At 46.0% G+C, this 26,369-nt stretch overlaps 1 protein-coding gene across 1 annotated transcript in view; it reads left to right on the forward strand.

Annotated features, from left to right (window-relative positions):
• Positions 1–203: 203 nt before the first annotated feature.
• The window catches only part of dpysl4 (dihydropyrimidinase like 4), a 47,708-nt gene continuing 21,542 nt past the window's right edge, over positions 204–26,369 (forward strand). The window contains exons 1-3 of the mRNA XM_070876793.1: positions 204–434; positions 18,317–18,405; positions 25,665–25,849. Coding sequence (XP_070732894.1) covers positions 393–434; positions 18,317–18,405; positions 25,665–25,849 — 316 coding nt within the window. The 5' untranslated portion in view covers positions 204–392. The remainder of the gene's footprint in view (positions 435–18,316; positions 18,406–25,664; positions 25,850–26,369) is intronic.

The following is a 26,369-nucleotide window of genomic DNA, read 5'->3' on the forward strand; positions in this document are numbered from 1 at the left end:
GTGTGTTGGGGACGAGCCCAGTTCTCCCCCTCCCCTGTGAACTGCTGTGGTCTCCGGTTGTGGCGGTGACGCTGGTGAAGGAGGGGAGGGAGCAGTGAGCTGGGAAAATGCTAATCAGGCAGATGGTCGACGAGCCCGCTGGAGGGGGGGGGGGGGGTCGAGGCGGTACCAGTCTGAGCTGCGGAGCCTCGTCCTCTCCGCACAAGCACCATTTTCAGCACCACCAGGAAAAAGACGGGAGAGATCCAGAAACTCTCTCTCTCCCACCTCCCCCTGATCTCCCAGATCGTTCATCCGACCGACACAAACAAACCCCCCAAAAAAACAAACAGCCGAGAGAGGTTCCTCTTGTGTTTCGTGGTCTGCATTAGAAAGGCTTTGAGCTCAGAAACATGTTGTCCTATCAAGGGAAGAAGAACATTCCGCGGATCACGGTAAGCATTGCAGCATTAGCACAGTGACAGTGCTGATTGAGGGACTGGGGGCTGTATTGATGTGTGTCTCGGTGCCTCTCCGACTCCTTTGTGACCCAGGCGAGCTTTCTAGACCCCTTGCCCAAGCTGCGATGGCCACTCAAGGCGGAGGTTCGCCATCCTGCAGCAAAAGCGCCAGGATTTTTTTTTTATGTTCCTGAATCTGAAAATGGCGACGTACGTTGTAAGAAACAGTGGGGCTGGGGATGGAAAATGGGGTTTGAACAAACAATGTGTTTCTGTGCATGGTTGTGGGGGGAAGAGCGACCGTAGCTCGTTGTTATTATTAGGGAAGAACCTTAAATTAATATGCAAATACTAATAAAAGCCAATGCAGTGTCTGGGGCGATGGCAGGAGCTCTGGGGCACAACACAATGGCAGCCGGACTCTGCATTGCAACCTGCCTGAATCTAGGTCACATCCCCGCATGTTATTAAGGAGTTTCCATTTAAATTTACTGCAGAGATTTCTTTTTTTTTTAAATCCCCATCACCCCCCCCCCCCCCCCCCCAGTGTATTTCGATGCACCGTTTATGGTTTTGTATCCTGGTGTTGTTTCACATTTGTCGCATTTATTTTTAGAAATAAATTGCTAGGCGGCGAGAATAAATCTGACCCTCCGAGCAGGGTGTGCGCGCTCTGTGTAATAAAGTGTCTTTTATTGCATTCGAATCACTCACTCGTTTTTTATATGGGGAGAGAAGGCAGCAGCAGCAGGCAGGCATGCGCACTCACAAGCCACTCATCCTCAGCATTTCGCCCTTTGTGTTTGGTGGGTTTTGCTTCAAAACTGGGCGTAGTTGCTGCCTTAAGGAAAAGACCGTCTCATTGACCATGTTTGTCAGTTTCAGAGATAGAGCTGACCAGGGATTGCCGGGTATTTCAAGCGATCAAACATAAAGCTAAAACCCGCAGATCACACCACGAATATTTACACCCATCTTTTCGTCCTACACCGTCTCCTGGATGTTGGTATTGTTGGAAATATTCAGGAGATCGAATAATACAAAGGAGGGAGGGTCAATCTATTTACTGATCCCCTCACAATTTTCTTTTAAAAGAAATGCCAAGACGGTGGGGCTAAACAGCAGGTTGGTCTAAACACCGTTCTGTTCCTTTTTTTAAAAAAGGGCCATCTTCCTCTTGGACATGGAAAGTGGGGGGAAGGGTCCAGCTATATGTTTAAAAGGCTGTGTATTCAAAAGCACTTGCACTTACAAAGTGGTCTTAACATAAGAAGCATCAGAAGGCACCCTGCATGGGGTGGGGAAGAGAAGAAATTGATACCCAGCAGGGGTTAGAATGGGTGATCAAAGGCAAGGTCCAGCATTTAGGGTTTGAGCAGGTGTATGAACGTGGGGAGAATCATAGAAATTTATAGCACAGAAGGAGGCCATTCGACCCATTGTGCCTGTGTCAGGAGAGATGGAGCAAGGCAGAGAAGTTTATGAAAAGAATTGCAGGGTGCCGGGGTATGATGACAAAGATTTTCCATCAGTGTTTTAAGAGTGAGCAGGAAAGGGCCACACAGCCAGCCAGGGATGGAAGAATAGAGGATGTGAACTGGGTTGTAGGTCTGGAAGTGATTGTAAAGATAGGGCAGGATGAGGCTATAGGAGAATTTGTAAAAAAAACAGTTTTGAATCAATGCATTGTGGGATGGAGAGCCAGTGGCAGTTGGTAAGGATATGTGACTGGGATTTACTATAGGATAGGTTGCAGTTGGTGGAGTTTGGAAGAGTTGAAGTATGTGTAAGGTGGAGCTGGGGAGACCAACATGTGGAATGTCGCCAAAGTTGAGCTTTCAAATGGCTGACAGTTCCAGTCACAATGGTGCAGACAGGGACAAGCAATATTATGGAAGTGGAAATTGATTTTCCTGGTGATGGATGCAAAGTCTGCAGCTCAATTCAGGTCAAACAGAACAATAAGTTTGTGCATTAAGCTCAGTCTGAGTGAACAGCTAGAGAGGAGGATGGCAAGGGGGGCACAGGTAGCTTTGGTCTTGCAAATGTTAAGCTGGAGAAAATTCTGGCTCATCCATGAATTAATTTCAGCCAAGACGTCTGATAGCAAAGTAACAACCATGCAGTTGAAGATGGTAGAGGAGAGGTAGAGCTACATGTCATGAGTACATATGGAAGCTGACCCCATGCTTATGCATAATGTCTTATTGGAGAATAATGTAGTTGAGAAATAGGAAGGAGTTAAGGACACGCCCTGGTGTATGCTGGAGGTGACTATTTGTGGATAGGAGGAGATCCCATTGCAGAGATGTGCTAGCTACATTAGAACAGGTAGGAGCAAAAGCACACAAGTGTGATACCACAGAGCTAGGCAATAGATCAGCATAAATGGTCAATTGGACTGAAGGCCACTGAGAAATTGAGGAGGACACAAAGGGTTAATGCACTGCAATTGCAGTTACAGTCATAAAGAATTTCCTTGTGGACTGATCTAAGGTGTGGGCAGGATGCAAATAAGAACATAAGAAATAGGAGCAGGAGTAGGCCATACGGCCCCTCGAGCCTGCTCCGCCATTTAATAAGATCATGGCTGATCTGATCATGGACTCAGCTCCACTTCCCCGCCCGCTCCCCATAACCCCTTATCCCCTTATCGTTTAAGAAACTGTCTATTTCTGTCTTAAATTTATTCAATGTCCAGATTCCACAGCTCTCTGAGGCAGCGCATTCCACAGATTTACAACCCCCTGAGAGAAGAAATTTCTCCTCATCTCAGTTTTAAATGGGCGGCCCCTTATTCATGCCCTCTAATTTCTAGTCTCCCCCATCAGTGGAAACGTCCTCCCTGCATCCACCTTGTCAAATATAACTGACCGAATTCAAACAGTGAGTGGTGGGAGAGGTAAGCACAGAGGAAGGTGATGATACCTCATTAGAGAATCTAAAAGAGAATAGGGAAGTTCGAAATAGGGAGATAATTGGAGAGGGTTGAGGGGCATTTTAAGTGAGGGCTTTTTAAGGAAATAGGAATAACAACAGTTTTAAATAGGAGGTAAATGGTGCTAATAGAGAGCGGACAGCTTACATTGTCAACAAACTTTGTTTGGGGGAAAGATAGTTGAGTGGTCAGGAACTTGATCAGGATTGGTTGAAGGGAACAGGTGGTGGGTTTTGGGGAGGAGATCAGTCTGATGAGGTTGGAGGTGGAATGGGGAGAAGTTAAAGAGTGTTGTAGAATCAGGGGCAGAGGAGAATGGGGTGGGGGGAGAAGAGGAAGAGGCTGAGGCAGCCAAACAGATAGCCTTAATTTTTGAGTTAAATACACAAATTCCTTGCATTTGGCTTTAGAGTTAAGGATGAAGAAAGCAGGGGAAGGAGTCATTGGAGATGTTTTGTCTGGAGAAGAGCTGTTTGGGCTTCACCTTGCCCTCCATGATGATCCTGGAGTAGTAAGAGGATTTGCCTGTAGTAAGAGGGAGGGATATTGCTTGAGGTGGTCAAACGAGACCACCAGAATGACATTGGCCTCTGGAGCTGGGGGCATGTTTTTCAGATGCACTGCCTGCTGTGGAGGTGGGATGGGGGGTGGCTGTGAGGTGCTGAAGGATGGAATTTGGGAAAGATCCCGTATCCACCAGGACTCATCACAAATCTTAGCAATTTTGATGGTGGGCACATAATACATCCACTCAAAAATGGGTGGGTCCATTATAATTCAGTGGTGCTAGGGTCAAGGTGGGGGAAAGGGAGGGTATTAAAAATACGCAGACTACCATCTTCAGCACATTGAAACTGGAAAAAATGACATCATAAAATCGTAAAACATTTTGGCTGTGCCTCCCAGCGCCTTTGGCTGGAATTTTAATTTGGAGGCAGATAGGGAGCAGAGGGGCTGGAAGCAGTCAGGAAACCCTTGCTGAATTTAATGGCAAGGCTTGATTAGCATTTCAAAACATTGATTCCCGCCCGCAGCCAGCCAGATGGAGAAGCTGGCTGGCTGTCGGACGGGTAGGCCTGTGGCACCAGGTCACAGAGAGGGGGTGGGTCATAGGCTGGAGGAGGAATAGGACCAGAGGGGGGGAGGCTGGAGGAGGATTGAGGCTGGAGGGAGGGAGGCCAGAGGAGCATCCAGGCAAGGTTGTAGAAGGCCGGAGGGAAGAGAATGGACGATGGGGGATTGGAGTCCGGAGGGTGTGGGGGAGGTCGGGGAGAGATCGGAAGGGGCGAGGGGCACATTGGAGGCCTCGGGGGAAGATCGGTAGGGTTGGGGATGTGTTCGGTCGCAGATGTGGGTGAGGCAGGGACGCTGTATCCAGCAGGTAAGTGGAAAGGCACTTACATCCTGGGTCCAGCAGTCCTCGTCTCCCTTAGCTGCCGGGTTCCCCGAGGCCTGGGAAACTCAGCCATCGAGTTAAATTTGAAAGGGTGGATCACCGTGAGGCATGAAGCCTCATTTTAATATTTAAATGAGCAACCCACCTCCTGGGAGCAAGTTAGCTGCCTGCACCCAGCCTCGCCTCTTAAAACCGGAAGTGGGCAGGTTGGAGGCAGTTTGGTATCAGCACTCAGATTGTTAACTTTAACCTCCCACCCGACCCCAACCCACCCATTTTTCCAGGTTACTATTCCCCCTTTTGAGTCCACAAATGCTGCTGCAAAGTGTCAAGCAACATTCCCCCATGACCCTACTTAGGTGGGTGCCCCAGTTGCGCTGGAAAAGGTGCAGACACCCATCCACCCACAGCGATTCAAATGATCCTGATCCTGCAATTTCAAATGGGGGAGACATCGGCAGCAGGTGGAAGTACGACTCCTCCATGGATCTGGCCCACCAGGCCTCTGCAGGAATTTCTCCCCCATTTCCCCCACCCCCTGCAAAGCTTCTTGGCTGGACACCACGCCCCTCCCCTTACCACCGACATTGGCCATTTCTGATCTAAACACCACATGAATATTGTAAGATGTGTTTTGAATACTCTAATATGGTAGATATTGTTCACAGAGGTTGGCATCCAGTAAGTGTACAGATTTACCATTAGTGTTAAACCATTACCCTTCATGGAAAACAAGCAAGCCATTGCATTTCAGATTTCCTATAAATTTACTGAACAGAATAGTAAAAGTAATTTCTTGTCAGAATTTTGTTGCATGCTACCAAAATATAATACAGCAATTATTATAGTACTTATACATTACTGTAGCAATGGGATGCAAAGCTGTGCGTAATCCCTTGGTACCTACATATTTTAAAACAAATTGTATGTTTTCATAATTTTCATTAAGACTTTTTATATTTATATAATTGGTAATCCTATTTTTTTAATTCACAAACAGCTTTACATTATTTTCTTTAAGAAGTACTGAAAACATGCATTTCCGTCGATGCATATTGCATTGTCGATGCAGATTCAAAGGAATCTGAAATTTATTAACTGCTTTATTCTTGTAGTAAAGTTTTTTAGTGTACATTGAAAACCAGAAACAACAGAAGAAGAAAGCTGGCAAAGTTGTGTTCAGAGTTCAGTAGAATTACATTAGGCACGCAATGGCTTGGTAAGTCAGTTCACTGCCAGATATGGACTGGGAAGCTGCCAGATTTGATCTTTGGTCTATACTGAGTTAACTGACCTTAACCAACAGTTGTCCTAGCCAATATTTATCCCTCAATCAATATCATTAAAAAAGCAGATTAACTACTTGTTTATCTGATTGTTGTTTATGGAACCTTTCTGTGTGCACATTGGCTGACGTATTTCCCTACATTACCAACAGTGACTACACTTTGAAAAATTACTTCATTGGCTGTAAAATGCTTTGGGATTTCCTGAGGTCAAGAAAGGCACTATATAAATTCAAGGGCCTACCTGCTAATTATAGGGATTGGAGCACACAGCCTAATGCTGAACACGCTGCTGACAGGCTGTGCTCTCAGCAGGGGGCTGAAGTTCTCACTTTTCGAGCGAGGCTAGGTTTACTTAAAGCTTTGCTTGAAGCTGGCTTTCTCCTCTTAAAAGCAGTTGGCACCTCTTAAAGGTGAGCCAATTTCTGCTGATGAATTTTTAAAAAAATGCTTCAGCACCAGGTAATCTGCACCTCCTAAAGGTGAGCAACCTTCTGCTTGTCAAAATGGTAAAAGTGCTTCAGCATAAACACAAATGGCTCAACAGGTCGGCGAAGGGGCACCCAGGGTCTCGGACACAGCAATTGAGCTTTGAGCAGGGGGTCAACACTGAAAGAGAGGTCCTCTACACACAGGGGGCCAAGAGGTACTCCAGAAAGAAGGACATACGACTAGATTGCCGGCCACTGCCAGCAGTGTCGCTCCCCCAGGACCTTGCTCCAGTGTCCAAAGAAGTTTCATGACCTCAGACAAGTGGTCCAGGTCAGTCAATGCATCTTCAAAAGCCATCACCTACAAACTGCACCATTATCCTCACACACTGCTTAATTCTCGACCACCCTCCACCTTCCCGATCACTAACCTAACAACAATCTCTACCAAACACGAGACACACCTCACATTCCTAGGTTCAACTCACCTCCTTGGAGGAGACAGTGCTGGCCATTCTTGGCAGGGGCATGGTTGAGCCCTTGACCAGCAGCGGGCTGATTGAATAGAAGATGCTGGTATCCTCATATGTTATCCTCCTTCTTACATCCCACTTCCCCCCCCATCCCACAGTATCTTATGAGTCACAAAGCAGCACATGGTGTAAGCATGCACCTCTTGCTTTGCCCACCGCCCCACCACCAACACAACCCTACCTTTATGCCTTCCTCATTTTAGATACCCAAGAAATACAGCCTTCCAACCCAGTGTTTGACCAAGGAGAGGGTCAGAAGAGTGAAGAAGAAGAAACACTGTCACTCAAGATCATCCTGCAAGGCCATCTGCAGTGTCCCCACTGAAAGTCAGCAGCTTTCCACCAGCCATGCTGCAGCCACTGCGATAGTACTGCATAACATCACTAGGATAGGCAAAGCAAGGCAGTCACTCAGGGAATGCACAAGAGTGATTAGTTGATTTCTTGATGCATATATGGATAAAGTTGGATTGGAAAGTTTGCGGCTTTTATTTCAGCATTGCGGCCAAGAGGACGCTGTGATGGTCAGTAACGGAGGAAAGATAAGGTGTGGGACAAATATTGAAAGGGAAATTTAGAATGTGTTCACTGGTACCACAGGTGGATGATTCGATCCCAGGTATCCTGGCCAGAAAGGGGCTGTGTAGGTTGCCTCTTTCCTTCCGCTTCCGACTCTTCTATTCTTTCTTCCTCTGCTTTTTCCTCCTCTGCTTTTTCCTCTTTTGCTTCCTCCTCTTCTTTCTCTTCTGCTTCTTCCTCTTCCTCCTCCCTGTGTGAGAAGCTTGTCCCCTTTGTTTCCTCTGCTCCATCTCCATGTTATGCTGCAGCCCAAGGGGGACTGCAATTAGAGCCCACAGGACTGGGGACAAGTGGTGTTCTCTGAGGCCTTGCTTTAAGTGCCAAAGCCATGCAAAAATCCAGCAACACTCCCTGTACTCCCTACACACTTCAACACCTATTAAATATATTGCACCAAGTTCAATACTTCAATAAAATATAAAAACTCCACAAAAGCTGAAATTGAAATTTACCTGAAAGATGTGGGTGTCCCTTTAAGAAGCACGCTGTTGCACGCCGATTGACGTCACGCTCTGCACTTTTATATTGGAGAATTGATTGCAGGCAACGGCAGTGCTGCCGACCTCTCCAAAATGGCGACTGCCGTGTCCCACATTGGAAGTGAGGCAGCCGCCATTTGTTCATGAAAACTGGGGTTAACTACGGCGCTACTACGTGTAATTTCACGGCCCTAGACTGAGATTTCCCATCATGTAAATAGCCACTCTCAAAGTCAAGAGGGAAAAGAGTGAAGATGATGCTGGATGAAATACCTGAAGCAGGGAGGTAATAAAATGTTGGGCAAACCTCTTCTTGCTAATGCCTTTTTATTGATGCCTTTTTGTTTATGACTGAGCAACCTGAGGGTAGAGCAGAAGCAGACACATTGACAGATCCAGAAACAGCAGGATCTATCATTGCCACCTCACTTCACTGCTTCTGAACCAGGTAACATGCGTGGGAAAGCACTGCATGGTGCTTTCACTGTGTCACCTTCTCAACCACTGCCAGCAGCATCATTCAGTTTGACTGACAATTCGCACTAATTAATGCTGAATTATGGGCACATTTGCTCGATCAACTAGGAATTGAATTGAGACAGTCTAAACTCCCTGTACTCTTTAACAACTTTTTAAATGTATTGCTCCAATAAAAGATAAAGGGCTAGATTTTCAATTATTTTTGCATGCATACCGCCCACTGGATGTCCATTTTAATGCTGAAATGAGGTATAACGTCTATATATCGCCCATTTAGCCACAAAATGGAAAGTAACGCCCATTTCTCGGTCACTTATCACTGAGTGTTACTTTCGGCATGTACATAACAGCGATAAAAAATAATACCGCCCGCCCACTTTTTTGGGGTGGAAAGATCACATTTGCCGAAACTAATGCCCAGAAAATCGCTCAGCGTTACCTTCGGCACCTCGCACACATCTCGGCGACAATATCGTTTGCCGAAAAAAACCGCTGTGAAAAAGTTGCTCTTACCTGAACTAATCACAGCGGTATGGACGCCATTTTCTAAATCGCAGGTCACTTCATTTAAAAGGCTGCTCTGCTTCAACTTCGGGGGAGTTTGGATGTATTCTGGAGGTCTTTTAAGGTGATGTGAACATCTGAACAAACATCTTATCATACTATGGATGATTGGAATTTACGTTATGTGTCTTAGTGGGGACATTTATTGTTTGTGAACAATCGGTGTAATACTGATAGTTATTGGAATGGGGCCTGTCATTTTGCAGCCTGTCTTGATGAGTACGCACATGCTGCAGACTAGAGATGGCAGAAGATATATTTGATAGCATTATGTGCCCAATCTAAGATGTGCCAGGCTGATGAGGAGGACCAGACCTTACACCCCCCGCACTTACAGGGAGAAGCAGTCTTACCTCAACTTGTCCGATAACACCTGCCTTAGGAGACTGCGCTTCCACAACGAGGTTATCAGTGAGATATGCCAGCTCTTCAGGGGAGATCTGTAGCCTACCAGCACCATCAGGACCGCACTATCCATCGAGGTTAAGGTCACCGCGGCACTTTCGTTCATATTGCTGCACAAGACAGGTCACTGAAGCCCTTTACGCATGCAGGATGGACTTTTATCAGCTTCCCCATGACCAGGGAGGCTCAGACTGAGAGGACTTTAGGATTCTACTGAATTGCTAACTTCCCCGAGGTACAGGGAGCAATAGACTGTACGCACATCGCGATGCGGGCATCTTTTCAGGATGCAGAGGTTTTTAGGAACCGCAAGGGATTCCATTCTCTGAATGTGCAACTCGTTATCGACCACCAGCAAATAATTATGGCAGCGAATGCCAAATTTCCGGGCAGCAACCAATGATGCTCACATCCTGCATGTGTACGCTGTATCTGACATGTTTACCAGTCAGCCACAAGGTCAATGCTGGAAGCCTGGTGACAAAGGATATGGCCTCGCCACCTGGCTGATGACCCCCTGCGTGACACCCACACCGAAGCCGAGAAGCGATACAACGAGAGCCACAGAGCCACTCGCAATATCGTCGAGAAAACCATTGGAGTGCTTAAGCAGCGCTTTAGATGCCTGGACCACTCAGGAGGAGAGTGCCAATATCACCCTGAGCAGGTAGCTCAATTTGTGGTGGTGTGCTCAATGCTGCACAACTTGGCTATCAGGAGGAGACAAGAATTGCCAGAAGGGACTAACTGTCCACCTCAGGAGAGAGGAAGAGGAGGATGAGGAAATGGACGCTGACCTTGGACCAGACAATCAGTCTGATGCTGAAACCATGTCCCGCCCCCATCTAGACCGCAGGAAAGGGCCCGTGATGGCTACATAGCTGCAAGACTCTTACGTCAGCAGCTCATAAATGAGCGCTTTGCTTGAAAGAACGTTGTTGTTATTTACAAAGTTGCAACACAGGTCATACATCAATGGTGTGCATCTCCTTGATGACAGTTGAAGTTTAAGTTGATTCAAGTTAAGTGTAATTATACCCTTTCATGTTAAGGAATTACCAGTGTGTAACAGTGCAGCTATCTGAGACAAGGCACGACAAGGTTATGTTAAATAAAAAACATTTAATCCAACCATTTGTGTGAGATCATAATTATAACTGTAAAAACACCCCACCCCACCACCGCCCCACCCCACAACAAATTTATCACATTTATATCATTCGATTGGTCACCATTTCCAACAACACAGAACACAAATGCAAACCAGCAAGGTAGCCCCCTCGCCCCTTCCCCCAACCTTCCCACCAAAATAGCATCAACAACATAAAAATATGCCCAAGACAACAGCTGCGGCCATGCACCTCACTTTCCCTCCCCCCGCACCACACCACACACCCCGCATCTCCTCCCCACCTCTACCCCTTCCCCTTCCCCTCCTGACTCCAGGCCGCCTGGCCGAGGAGCTCCTCGGGCGCTGCTTCATTGGGGGCGATGACGGCAGAACCGCTGCTTGGACGGATACGGGAGAGGATGGTCCCAAGGTGGAAACGTCCTCCGGGCCAGAAGCAAGATCTTCTTCCTGGCTCTCCTGTGTCATTGGCAATGGGGGCGCGGCACCTTGGGGTGCAGTGTTGCGCTCCGGGACCACTGGGAGACCTCTGCCACCAGTGTTCCTGGCTATCAGCTCCAGAGCCTCCACCATCCGCAGCACGTACTCAGTCATGGTGGTGGATATGCTGGCGAGCTGTTAGCATATGCCCCCCATTGTCTATTGGATCTGCTGACCTATGTCAACACTCCTCCTGGACAAGTGTACCATGGCTCTGCTCAGATCTGCCGCTCATGGAGCAGACCTGCCACATCGAACCAACCTCCGCTTGGTTGGCGCAGTCCTGCAGACACCTGGGTTGCCCTGTGGCAAGGTTCTTGGGCCCGGTACCTCCACGGTGGAGGTGGGTGGGAATGGCCGCAGGAGCACTAGATGTCAGCGGTGTTGAATGGATTATGGAGGTTGGGGATGCAGGCTCCTCGAAGTTGCCACTGTCATCCGTTGAGAAGGGACCCAGCAGATGCACGGGTGAGAATCGGAGCTCCTCAGCACCAGATGGAGGAGAGTCTGGCGAGTCAGTCCCCGCGCCCCCAGCTTCTGGGCTCGGTGTTCTTCCATAGGGCCGCGCTGCTGGCTGAGCTACAAAACATAAATGAGGTTATTAGAGAAGTGGGTGCTCGGGTCACAAGGTGAGTCCCGCGCTACACAAAGCATATGCATGACAAAAGCAACACCGCTATCAAGATCATCACAGACATCATATTTCAGGAACATCACCAAATTCTACATTGCAATGATTCTCATGAGGACATCATTATTTAGAGAAGAATTTTATGATTCATCTATCATATAATATTGGTCGGCTATGAGTGGGTGTGGCATCTATTGACTTTACATCATGCAATGGTGTATACTTTACTCACGTGGCATCACATCAGGCTCTGCTGCTGCATGCGTGGCCGACCGGGGGTGGGTCTCCACTCATGCCAGCACCCACTCCTCGATGTCGGTGAGGTCGATGATGACTGGTGGCCCCCCACCCGTTCGCCTCTGCTCGGCCCTATTCAGAACGCTTCTTCTGAAAAAGGTAACAACAGCACAACATGGCATGAGATCATTGTGTGATATCATTGATAGGTATTGTCACAGAGACTGATACAATACATAACCGACAGATGTAATCATGATTAAAATGAAAATGATCATTCTTTACCTAAAGACGTACACCGTAACCACAGGCTTTGAGTACAACCTTCCCGGTATAAGTGCAAGACATCACAACTGATTTTAATCACTCATTACACTTACAATTCCAATTATATAAACATATAAGTACATGTAAATAAATATAATATTTACTTTAGCGGATCCGACAAGGTCGATCCATCGCTTGCGGCATTGGTTGCCCTGAATCACCTTATTGGTCGCCGACGAGACCACCTCGGCTAGCTAGGCCCATATCTTCTAGTAGGCCTTTGGGGTGGGCTTCCCACGCCCTCCCTGGGTCAATTGACCCCAGTGTGACTCGACCTCCTGCAAGAGGGAGGCATTTGCCTCGTCTGCGAACCTCCTCGCTCTTTTGCGTCCTCCCAATTGTTCCTCTCCCACCTCACTGCTTTCGCCAGCGTCCTCAGTCTCTACAGCGTGCTGAGTCACCTCCTCCATTCCTTCCATGTTAAATATTATTTTTTTGACAAAAACTCGGTGCCAACTACCTTCTTTGTGCTTAGTAGGCTTTTTGCTGCTGGTGAATCTCCCTCGTGCCTCCTACAACAGCCAAAGAAGCACACACCACACCCACACACACATTCAATCCCTCTCTGCTCCCTCTCTCGCTGTCTCCTCTTATGCGCGTGTAATGATGACCCCTGACCTACTGAAACACGGGAAACGAGCGTTGCCATGCCGTTGCTATGGTCGGCGACACTTTACGGCAGAAGATCAAGAAAATTTTACGCTAACGCCCATTTCAGATCGCTCGCGGTAACACCCATTTTCAAAAATGGAAAGTTCGGATTTTGAAAATGGGCGATAGTCTGGCGATCTCAAAACACATTTTTACTGCCCACGCTGGAAATAACGCCCATTTTTGGCTAATCTGCACAAAAGTGGAAAGTCCAGCCCAAGGAAACGAGTGCCAAAGCAAAAATCTAAGCTTACCTGAAAGTTGCTTGTGTCCCTTTAAGAAGTGCTGGCAGCGGGTCCGTCGTACTGCGACACACACGTTCTGCCATGTGTGCTTTGGAGAGGGCATTAAAAGAGCGGCGAGATCCAACGTGTAAGATTGTGCGTCAATTCAGCACTGCATGCCGATTGACATCACGATCTGGCTCATCTAAATATCTGAAGTGAGTGCAGGAAGTGGCAGCGCTGCCAACCTGCCACTTTCCACGCCACAAGCAGGTGGAAGCAAGGTGGCTGCCATTTTTTCTTCCAAACCGGTCTTAATAGCCTGCACAAACGGTTGCAATTTCCCAGTCAAGTTCTTTAACTAGGGCAGCAAAGGGGACAAAACAATTATCTTATGTGTTTTTGGACGAGGGACGGGATGTGGGGGTGGGGGGTTGTGGGAGGGGAAAATCAGCTGATGTTCCCACTTCTGATCAGTATCTGAAGACACCTATTAGATAATTATGTGTGTTGGGAAAGAAAAGCAGGAGGGTCAGTTCTGATGCCCTTTCCTCAGCCTACCAACGCTCACTAGTATCATGTATGAAGGTAGATTTTCCAAGCCCTTGTCCCTGGTGAAGTAATTCACAGTATAAGAGATACCTCACCAAGGACAAGGATTCAGAAATGTTCCCTTTAACGAAAGACCACTTGGGCAAGGCACTAGAATGCTACCGTGCCCATGGAGCCATATCCCAATGTGAGTCACTATCTTCAGGAGAGGAGAGGTGAAAACTGGGAAAGGTTTAGCTCATTCAGTTGTTGTCAATCAGCAGTGTGTCATTGCTGCTCTAGTTGATGTTATTGCTACACGAGGATCATGAACATCTTAGTGAGCTGAATGCAGTCAGGAACAGGTGCCAAGCGCAGTTTGAAACTCTGTGCAATAACACCAATTTCTCTTTTATTAAGAACAGTGCAGCATGGAAGTCCGTAAGTGAGGGTCAACTCCACCAAATCTGAAACCTGTTACACAATCTTTGTGACAAGATTGGATTCCAAAGCTTAGATTTTACAATGGGGAACTCCCATTTATTGGATATAAAGTGGACGTACCCATTTGGAAATCTGGGTGGAGTTCAAATTTGCCTCTGTTGTAATTCTCAACAACAACTTGTATTTATATAGCACCTTTAATGTGTTGAAACATCCCAAGGTGCATCACAGGAGTATTATGAGACAAAAAAATTGACATTAGGACAGGTGATCAAAAGCTTGGTCAAAGAGATAGGTTTTAAGGAGAGTACTGAAGGAGGAAAGAGAGGTAGAGAGGCGGACAGGTTTAGGCAGGGAATTCCAGAGCCTAGGGCCAAGGCAACAGAAGGCACGGCCATCAATGGTTGAGCGATAATAATCAGGGATGCTCAAGGGGGCAGATTTAGAGGAGCACAGATATATCAGGGGGTTGTGGAGCTGAAGGAGACTACAGAGATAGGGTGGGGCGAGGCCATGGAGGGATTTGAAAACAAGGATGAGAATATTGAAATCGAGGTGTTGCTTAACTGAGAGCCAATGTAAGTCGGTGAACACAAGGGTGATGGGTGAGCGGGACTTGGTGCGAGTTAGGACACGGGCAGCCGAGTTTTGGATCACCTCAAGTTTACATAGGGTAGAATGTGGGAGGCCAGCCAGGAGTACGTTGGAATAGTCAAGTCTAGAGGTAACAAAGGCATGGATGAGGGTTTCAGCAGCGGATGAGCTTAGTCAAGGGCGGAGACGGGCAACGATACGGAGGTGGAAATAGGCAGTCTTAGTTATGCTGTGTCTCTGTGGTTTCCAACCATGTTTGGAAGTGGTGCAGGTCGCACTCAACAGAGCAGTGCCATGCAGCTCAGGCTTCACCTGGGAAAATTGACGCCCACCCGCCAGTATTCCCACACCAGATTATACAGACGACGGAGCACATTTGTTTGAGGAGCAGTGCTTACAGAGGCTTCAATTCACCAGGGAAGCCAGCAGAGTTAAGTTGCGTCCCGCGAGCAAACCCACAGCCAAATTTCACCACAGGCACAGCACTGTTATATGTTTAGGTCTGTGCCACTGAGAAAGTCACAAATATCAGCCAATGAGCGGTGCATAGATGATAGATGTATGAACCAACTCACAGATGCATTGTGGTGTGTGATCATTACAATTAATCTCCTTCCCCATGGACAATACGCAACAACACAAGATGGGTCTTAAAGTATAGGGGACTATCAATGCTCCATGACACAATGCCTGTACTTGCATGAATTGCAAAGGATTCCATTCTCTCAATGCAGAGCTCATCTGTAACCATCAGCACCATGAGGCAAGTAAACACGTGCTTTCCCAGCAGATGTCATTCCACCTTCACTTTAAGGCAGTACATCGCTCCAGTTATAGTTAACCCTGAGTTCTTGTTAATCTGAGTGCCTGCCAGGGGATAAAAATTATCTTCTGCAACCATGGCTTATGACACCTCTGTGGTTTCCCGATTATACCAGCTGAATGCATATACAATGAGGCACGTGCCTCCTCTAGAGTTATTGTTGAGTACATCATTGCCGTGCTGAAGGGATGCTTCGGGTGCCCAGCAGGATGTATCCAGCAGTATCTTCAATACATTCTGACAAGTTTCTATGATTGTTGCTGTCTGCTATATGCTGCACAACTTTGCCCTGCAAAGAGGCATCATTTTAGAGATTATGGAGGAGGAAGGCCCATAGGTGCAGTAAGGGGAGCACCAAGAAAAACTCAGCAACATGAAGAGGAAGCAGAAGTAAACCCTTAGCTGGCAGCTAGCTATCTCCATGCTGCTCTTCTGCAGGAGACCTCTTAGCCCGAAAATATACTCCCTACATTAACAGCCCTCTCCAGATAAACCCATGCCCTCTGCACAAATGCTTTCAGCCACAGTACCTTCACTTCTCAACAAAACTCACAAATCAGCTATTCATGCCAATCTGATGACACTTGCTCCATTTCTTGCCAAGAACACTACACAAGCAACAACTGTAGTGGAATCATATTTTGTGATGTCCAAGCATTGTGCATGAGGATCAATAGGAGCCTCTTGGGATTGAAGTGGCTACTGCCTCACAACAGCTGTGTCCTGAGATAACTTGCTACAGCAAATCTGCAATTGCATGGGCAGCCAGGGTCTGTATATTTTCTACTACCTATGCAGGCACTGGCGGGGGCTGGTAGGAGAGTCTGGATGTATTCTTATCCTGAGCGACAACAGCAATACCTCTGCCTATTCCAGCCATCCTTCTGCTAATGCAGGCAAAGCATGTCTGGCTGCTTCCACAGCATTGGAAGAAATGTAGAAATTGTTTTTAAATTGTAAAATTGATGTGCTGGCTGATTCTAATTGATTGCCCCTACTACTACTGTCCAACACTGCAATTATGTTAATTATGGGAAATATATCTATTAATTATGGGAAATATCCCAATGTCTGCCATGACTTGTGAAAATTGCTGTTAAAGATCCCATGGCTGTATTCGAAGAAGTTCTCTTGCTGTCCTGGTCAACATTTCTCCCTCAATGAAAACCAAGAAAAACAGATTGGGCCTGAAATTCCGGCCTCCCTGGGTCCGTACGGAGTGTGCACGGACCTGGGAAGGCATCGCAAAAGCCGGTTTTCCACGCACAATGCGCATGCGCCGAAAACCAGCTTTTCCGATATATCAAGTTCTGGTTTGTCAGATCCAACGCATCTCGGCAGCATGGACAAGATTGTGCTATTTGTCCATCTCTTGCTCAGCAAATGTCCTTAAAACTCTTGTGCTTGGTAAAAGCAGGTGCATAGCCTACTTTTACCAGCGTAAGAGTTTTAAAACATATAAAACACATAAAAATAAAATGTAAAAACACATTTTATGTTAAAAACCCTGCCCACTAAGGTATGTTTATTTTAAACCCTAATTACAACACTTAAAAAAAAATCAGAAAAATATATATATTTTTTCTAACACATTTATTAACTTTAATTTAAATTAATGTTAAATATGTGAGTTTTTTTTCCTATTTTTTATTTGTGTTTTGGTGTTGGGGGGGGGGGAGCGGGTGTTTCTCATTCATAATAATGAGAACTCCGACTTACGGAGTTCACATTATTATGAATAAGAATACTTGACCTTGATTGGGTGTCCAGGCCCACGTGACTCCAGCTCCAGCTCTATGTACGTTCAGACGTGCATGCGGTCCGATGAACATACAGAAGCCTAAGTTCGCAATCGCTGGTGGTTGCCCGAGCAAAAGGAAAGTGCGCATCTTTTCTCTTTTCAGGCGACCGCCCGCGGGAAGCCCAGAATCGGGATTTCAGGGCCATTAACTCCTCATTCATTCACTTTCTGTTTATGGGACCTTTTTGTGTACAGATTGGCTTGCGCATTTACCTGTATAACAATAGTGTCTGTACTTCAAAAGTATGCAAGCCCTTTGGGATGTCCTGAGGACATGATAAGGTACTATATTGTTCTTAAAAAACAGAGATAGGGAGGGGCGACGCCATGGAGGGATTTGGAAACAGGGATGAGAATTTTAAAATCGAGGTGTTGCTTAACAGTGAGCCAATGTAGATGGGTGAATGGGACTTGGTGCAAGTTAGAACACGGCAGCAGAGTTTTGGATGACCTCAAGTTTACAGAGGGTAGAATGTGAATAACTGTTGTTTTTAAAGGCACAAAAATGCTTCTGGACTTGCTACGGTAACTGTTTTTGCTCCATTTTTGTGCACTTGGTTAGAATTCAGCAATTCTTTCCATGAGAAGATCAGCAAAAAAAGAAAGATTGAAATATTTAAATATAAAACCCTAAATTTGTCCATCAAGAATAGACCCATTACTTTTTTTTCTCTTCCCATTTGAAGAGACAAGTTTTCTCCATGGATATGATCTCCATGGTGATGTCACTGTTTAGTACTAAGACATAAATAGGAACATTAAATGGATTCTAGGTAATAATATTCTTACTCAAATAATCTGAATTAAGAGAATTATTAGATTATAGTATTGATGTTTTCAGACGTCTTTCTTTGTCATCTAGCATTATAGTAAATACATTTTAAGTATTTAATTGTTTAAATATTTCTTTCAGAGTGATCGCTTACTTATTAAAGGAGGAAAGGTAGTCAATGATGACCAGTCTTTTTTTGCCGATATTTACTTGGAAGATGGGATTATAAAGTAAGTATAAGCATATTGCATACAGATTGCACCTGTAAATGGAATAACAGTGTCAGGGCGAATTACAGGTGTGTCCTGAATTTAAAAAAAAACTGATAATGCAACATGGAAAGAACTACTTGGAAGCAGAAACAGCCTTCCATCATGAGACTTTTGTTTGTCACCCAGTTAAGGTTCAAATGTTCCCAGTTCCAAGGCTAGCATGGTAAATTAAAAGTAAAGATCACTGAGTTTTAATCCAATGGGATCTCTTATGGTCCTAGATCAGTGGGAGTGAAATTGGGTATCGGCCCATTTGGGGTGTTACCTTTTAAAAGTTTGAAAAATTAGTGCAAGGCACTCACCATTTCAAACTTTAAAAAACTTCTTGGAGCGCAATCAGCGGCAGGCGGGCAGGTGAGTTCAACAGCACTGCACACTGGGCCACTGAACAAGTACTTTGGTTCGGTATTCACTAAGGAGGACACAAACAACCTTCCGGACATAAAAGGGGTCAGAGGGTCTAGTAAGAAGGAGGAACTGAGGGAAATCCTTATTAGTCAGGAAATTGTGTTGGGGAAATTGATGGGATTGAAGGCCGATAAATCCCCAGGGCCTGATGGACTGCATCCCAGAGTACTTAAGGAGGTGGCCTTGGAAATAGCGGATGCATTGACAGTCATTTTCTAACATTCCATAGACTCTGGATCAGTTCCTATGAAGTGGAGGGTAGCCAATGTAACCCCACTTTTTAAAAAAGGAGGGAGAGAGAAAACAGGGAATTATAGACCGGTCAGCCTGACATCGGTAGTCGGTAAAATGATGGAATCAATTATTAAGGATGTCATAACAGCGCATTTGGAAAGAGGTGACATGATAGGTCCAAGTCAGCATGGATTTGTGAAAGGGAAATCATGCTTGACAAATCTTCTGGAATTTTTTGAGGATATTTCCAGTAGAGTGGACAAGGGAGAACCAGTTGATGTGGTGTATTTGGACTTTCAGAAGGCTTTCGACAAGGTCCCACACAAGAAATTATAAAGCACATGGGATTGGGGGTAGTGTGCTGATGTGGATTGAGAACTGGTTGGCAGACAAGAAGCAAAGAGTAGGAGTAAATGGGTACTTTTCAGAATGGCAGGCAGTGACTAGTGGGGTACCGCAAGGTTCTGTGCTGGGGCCCCAGCTGTTTACATTGTACATTAATGATTTAGACGAGGGGATCAAATGTAGTGTCTCCAAATTTGCGGATGACACTAAGTTGGGTGGCAGTGTGAGCTGCGAGGAGGATGCTATGAGGCTGCAGAGTGACTTGGATAGGTTAGGTGAGTGGGAAAATGCATGGCAGATGAAGTATAATGTGGATAAATGTGAGGTTATCCACTTTGATGGTAAAAAACAGAGAGACAGACTATTATCTGAATGGTGACAGATTAGGAAAAGGGGAGGTGCAACGAGACCTGGATGTCATGGTACATTAGTCATTGAAGGTTGGCATGCAGGTACAGCAGGGGGTTAAGAAAGCAAATGGCATGTTGGCCTTCATAGCGAGGGGATTTGAGTACAGGGGCAGGGAGGTGTTACTACAGTTGTACAGGGCCTTGGTGAGGCCACACCTGGAGTATTGTGTACAATTTTGGTCTCATAACTTGAGGAAGGATATTCTTGCTATTGAGGGAGTGCAGCGAAGGTTCACCAGACTGATTCCCGGGATGGCGGGACTGACATATCAAGAAAGACTGGATCACCTGGGCTTGTATTCACTGGAGTTCAAAAGAATGAGAGGGGATCTCATAGAAACGTTTAAAATTCTGACTGGTTTAGACAGGTTAGATGCAGGAAGAATGTTCCCAATGTTGGGGAAGTCCAGAACCAGGGGTCACAGTCTAAGGATAAGGGGTAAGCCATTAAATGTAGTCCTTACTACTAGGGGGATCAAGGGGTATGGTGAGAAAGCAGGAATGGGGTACTGAAGTTGCATGTTCAGCCATTAACTCATTGAATGGCGGTGCAGGCTCGAAAGGCCGAATGGCCTACTCCTGCACCTATTTTCTATGTTTCTATGCACCGCTGCCGCGTATAAAGGCTCATTCTGATGCCTAAAGGGAAGGGCCATCACTGCAGGCTCTGCAAAGGAAAAGAAACTCACCTTTGCAACATCGGCAACCGCGATCCTACATGATCACCCGGCACTCAAACAGATTGGGGCTGGCCACTGGAGGATTGGGCCCGGCATCAAGATCATTGTTGGGGGGGGCGGGGGTGGGTGGGGAGGGAAGATCAGATCGGGTCCAGCCACCAAAGCATTGGGCCTGGCCTCAAGATCATTGATGAAGGTGTGGATGGGGTAGGGAAGATCAGATTGGGGCCAGCCACCGGAGGATTAGGCCCGGTCTCAGGCTGATTGGTGGGTGCAGGAGGGGGGAGGGAAGATCAGATTGGGGCCAGCCACTGGAGGTTTGGGGCCGGTCTCAGGCTGATGTGGGGTGGGGTGGGAGAAAGAGGATCAGATTGGGGCCAGCCACCAGAGGATTAGGCCCGGTCTCAGGCTGATTGGTGGGTGCAGGACGGGGGAGGGAACATCAAATTGGGGCCAGCCACTGGAGGTTTGGGGCCGGTCTCAGGCTGATGTGGGGTGGGGTGGGAGAAAGAGGATCAGATCGGTGCAGTCCTCAAGATCATCGGGGGCGGGGTGGGGGGAGGAGGATCAGATTAGGGCTGGCCACCAGAGGATCGGGGTCAGCCTCAGGTTGGTCAGTTGGACGGAGGGGGTTGATGGTGTTGATCCAGGAAGGCGATTGGAGGCCTCGTGAGGGAGTCTCCAATCGCAGTGGGTGGACTCTGCTGGGACCCTGGATCCAGGAGGTAGGTATAAAGACACTTATCTCCTGGATGCAGCATTCCTCATCTTGCTGTAACTGCCGGCTTTTACAAAGAGTGTAAAACCTGACCAAATAGAGTTAAAAATAAAATGTTGGTTAAAGAGACGCCAGCCTCATTGTAATATTTAAATTGACGTCTCGCCTCCTGACAGCGGGTTGGCTGCCTGCCCTGTCCTGCTTTCCGTCCCGCCTCCTTTAAAACTGAAAGTGGGCAGGTTCAAGTCGGGATATCAATTTTTAACAATTTAACTTCCCCCATGCTCCAAACCCACCCGTTGTTTCAGGTCAAACTTCCCTCCGTTAAGAAATATGGCAAACATTTTAATTCCTAAGTAATACCACATTAATCAATGCAAATAGAGGATGGATCTAATATTTCAGATCATAGAGGCCATCAGCAGCCAAATACCTGAACAGATTTAAAAACCTACATTGTGTTTAAATTATTGCTCTATAATTGAAAAGAACACTCAAAGCATTAACAAAAGGGTTATAGTTTTGCACTCAGACTCAGTCTCACAAACCAGTGAATTCATATCCCAGCTGCATTGCATTGGGGCAGCACGAATGGGAGGCCAGGCTTTTGCCCAGGGCATTCAATGTTTGTCTATCAATGTTGGGCAAATTGGCTGGAAATGACAAAAGATGGACTACAATTAACCAGAATATTTCAAGACCTATAAAGACAAATGACCAGCAGTAGTTGAAATGTGTTTGCTTGAAGTATGAAATATTACCACCCCTGCTCAGATGTACAATGATCTCTTTTATTATAAATGTACTTATTATTTCCACCCAGTAGCTTCTTTATTTCTGCTCCACGAAACACACAACCTCAACGTGGTTTAGAACTAGTTCAATTCAATTGTGTACTTAAATGATAAGGGGCTACCTCTTTGAAGCCTAACAGCTGCAAAGATCATAGGGGCTGTACTTGGTGGACTCACTGCCTGCTGCCACCGAGTTTTCTGGGCGGTCTCCCCTTCGAACGAGTTTGGTGGAGGCCTCCCGCCGGCAGGGAGGGAAGACCGCTGGGGACCACCCGCTGACGTCCGCTGGCGTGCAACACGCGTAAATGTCCTCCCGCCCGCCGAGATGCCAGTTTGGTCCGGCGGGAGTTCGCTGCAGCAGGAGGAAGGACCGCTGCATGGAGGCAGGTTGAATCTCAACGGTAAGTATGAAGACCGGTAAAAAAAAGGTTTGTAAATTTCTTTTCTTTTTTCCCCCAGCGATTCAGGTGAATGGGTTCCCTGAAGGTTTTCCAGTGTTTTTTTTTTAATTTTTTGGAAATTTAAATTTTGATTTGTTCCCCCCTCCCTGGGCTCGACTCAATCCTCGGTGGTATTTTGCAGAGGATTGCATTTGCCGTCAAGATTTTGATCTCTCTGCCACCCAGATTCAAGGTGTAAGTCCTTTCTTTGCCGCCGGGCAGTCTTTCCAGGACTTTTTCATGAAAGTTACGCCCAAAGTACTGTCACGATCTCAGCGGTCACTTGGGCGGAACTTATTTTGCACCAAGTTCGGGCCCATAATGTGTATGTGTTTGTCCACATAATGCTTGATTGAAGGTTTGATCAGTCTGATGGTTTTCTTAATGTCAACATTGTAGTCAATCCTTCTGTTCATTTTCTGCAGCCAGTATCTTCGCGCCAAGAATTGCTTAACTGGATTCTAACAATAAACAACCTGCACTTCGGTACAAATCTAGACCAACCAAGCAGCTTGTATCTTGCAGGAGGTTCCTGATTTTCACAAGTTGTGTGAGATGTTTTATGGGGCCGATTTTCAGCAAGGTCTCCACCCGCCCAAGTGCCACCCAAGGTGCTGCCGATGGCCCTGAGGTACCGGACGGTACTTTGGGCGGGATATTCATAAAGAAGGTCCCTCGCAGGTCGGCGGGCGGCAAATGGACGACATACGCCGCCAATCTGGGTGACAGCGGGTGGGAGATCGCATTCTCGGCGGCAGAGGCACTGGCCGCCCAAGTGCCGCCAAGAATGGAGTCGGGCCCACTGAGGGTTGAAGCTCGGGAAATAAAAATCACAAATAAAAAATACAAAAACTCTCCGAAGACCTTCAGGGGACCCCCATGCAGGTAAGTCGCTGTTTAAAATTTAAAAAAAAAAATGTTCACTTATCTTTTTTTCAGGTTCTTCATACTCACCGTCGGGGACAGACCGGCCTCCAGCCAGCAGTCCATTCCCGTCCTGCCGCCGAGTCCCGCCTACAGGAATCTGGGAGCTCGGCGGGCAGGAGCTCAGTTGCGCCATTCAGCCGTCTGCTGACGTCAGTGGGCGATTCCCGGTGGCTCTCCCCTCCCGCCCGCTCCAGGCCACCTCTGAAGTGGCATTGGACGGATCGGCAGGAGGAATGTCGGAGGGAGTGGGCCGCAGCGGCCTCTATTAGTGTTCTTTATTAATCTCGACTTCATAAAAGTCATTAGCGACTTCTTTGAAACTGAATTTTTTCACAACCGATTGTTGCCATTGACGCGTTATGGCTGCATCCATAATATCTTTTTCCTTTAGCTTGTTTGGCTCCTATTGTTATAGTAGCGTGTTTGTCTCCTCTTACATTTTTACAAGTTTTAGCAGTGCTTTTCACAATTCTTGGCATTAAAAGACTTGCAGTGGTGAAAAGTGACTTTTGGTACTTTATGACATTAAATTTGTACTGGAAAAGAGCCAAACGCTTCCATTGAAGTGTTTCACGAGTCAAGCAGGGTTAAATAAGGATCTCCATGATCTGCATTGCCTTTCCTCAGCAACATTTTGCTGTCTTAAATACATGCTCATCTTGGTCATTGGATTGTACATAATTCGACGTGTTGTGATATGCTTATCTGTCGCTAATTTCTTGAACTCCAGTGCCAATAATATGAGTCTGCATATTATATCTGATCTGCCATGATGAGCAAAATATGATTTAAGACTTCTATGCCTATTTTTTTTAGTCAGTGTTGTTTTAATGCCAGGGCTGGGCTATCTGTATTAAATTTGTTTAACACTGGAATTAAAGTAACACCGGAGTTAAAGTAATGCCATTTGGAAAATGTAGGCTACACTAACTGAGGACTGGAATTTCCTCTGCTACACTTACCAAAGTGAAAAATCTTGGGAAGTGGGATGAGAAGGCCTGACGTGGGCCACATCCCCACCCTTGCCAGCATCACCAGGAATTTTGATCTCCCCTCCCTGCCACCTTAGTACGGAATTTGGTCAGCCACCTCGCCACATATAAATAATGCTTGGGAGACGCCGCCTGGGAATCTGTCCAATTTTCCTGCCTCCCATCTCAATTACCACCGAGGACTGTCAGGCTGTTGCCGATAAATCCTGGAACAGGCACATTGAAGTGCCCAATCAGAGGGAGAGGGCATCACAGTGGGCACCTGTCCCTCTCTTCGACGTCCCCTCACTCACCTTTTAAAAGGACTTGGGGTATTTCTGAGGCCTAAAATAAAACATTACAGAAAACCTATGTGGAGCTTTTGTCCCTTTTAATAGTGATCCTCTCCTTCTGGCACTGCAGTGACTGACCTACTGCTCTGTTATGAAGACACTATATTGATGCCCTGAATCTCTGTAATGCATCCCACAGAAAACACTGCCTTATTTCCTTGGCAAACAACTGCAGGCTCCTTAAGTGCAGCAGAGATTCCACTGGGAGCCTGCCTGTATAACTCAAAAGCCCCAACCCAGGAAAATAGGTCAGGGTCAGGATGATGGGTGAAAGGCCCCCCTCCAGTGGCGAACCCACCCCAGAATAAAATTCTGCCCCCCAGTATCCTGTTGTTGATTAAACTCAAAAATGTTAGCATGGTAATCTACTGTAATTATATCATTTTTTTCTATCATGTATGAACAAATCCAAACCGGCTTTTGAACATGGCATGTCAGATCATATAATAGTAAAGGCTCTTTTGCCTGGGAATTCTCGTGGCTGCTTTCTATTTTTAGTTCTGCAATTTAATCGCTCACAGCTAACCATGTGAATGACAAAACCTTGGGGTCGTAATGAAAAAATGAAAAAAGAAAGAGGATTCTTTATTGTTACATTTATACATGAATTTATACAAATTGTCACAATTTTTAACAGTAAGATTTTAAAAAGATTAAAAAGGGAACATGTCAAAGGTTAGGAGAAAAAGGAAACAAAAAGGCCAAAAAGGAAAGAAATGAGAAAAAACTATAAAATACCTTCTAAATCACAGGAGCAGAAATATGGGCAGTTAATGGAAGGGAGGGAGGAATCAAGGTATGAGGACCTTAAAATGCAAATTTGTTTTGCATTTGACGATGTCTACTGCATATGTAAAAGTGCCGACTAACATCTTTGTAATGCTAATTCTGGTACAGCATGGTCAACAGTCTAACACATTGTGTGATGTCTTCTTAGACAACTTGGAGATAACCTCATTGTTCCTGGTGGTGTAAAGATAATTGAGGCCAATGGACAGATGGTCATACCTGGTGGAATTGATGTCCATACTCATCTGCAAATGCCATGCATGGGCATGACCACTGCTGATGACTTCTACCAAGGAACGAAAGCAGCACTGGCAGGAGGCACCACAATGATAAGTAAGAAATATATGTTTTTCTCCTCACTTCAACTGATAAAAAAGTTTTTGTTTTAATCAAGAATTAAATTAAATTGAAGAACCTTATTTTAACTTAATCCAATCGTCTTATTAATCAATTCACTGATGACAAGTGTTTAGTAGTGATACAAGAAGTAGAAAATAAAAATACATAGTGAAGATGTATATAAAAAAGGATGGAATATCGATAGTCAACTATTCTGTGGCTAAGATGCAACTCTTTGAATGCCTTGTTGAATTGCCTTGTCCACACACTCAGTCCTAATCCCAGGGGACTGATTTCAACTTGCCGAAATCGGCATTAATGCAGCAGTAATAGCCTCAAAGTGGGGTCGGTAGAGTTACCGCCACATTAACGTCGACACACCAACAGCCGCCATTTGCCTATTTCTAGGTGGTAGGCCCTTTTTAATATGAAAATCAGGGTCTATTTAGGAAAGAACTAGTCAGAGTGTGTGCATGCACTGTCATTATGATTGATTCTTTTCAGTACACATAGC

This window comes from Pristiophorus japonicus, chromosome 3 (genome assembly GCF_044704955.1).
Source record: "Pristiophorus japonicus isolate sPriJap1 chromosome 3, sPriJap1.hap1, whole genome shotgun sequence".
NCBI classification, from domain to species: domain Eukaryota; kingdom Metazoa; phylum Chordata; class Chondrichthyes; family Pristiophoridae; genus Pristiophorus; species Pristiophorus japonicus.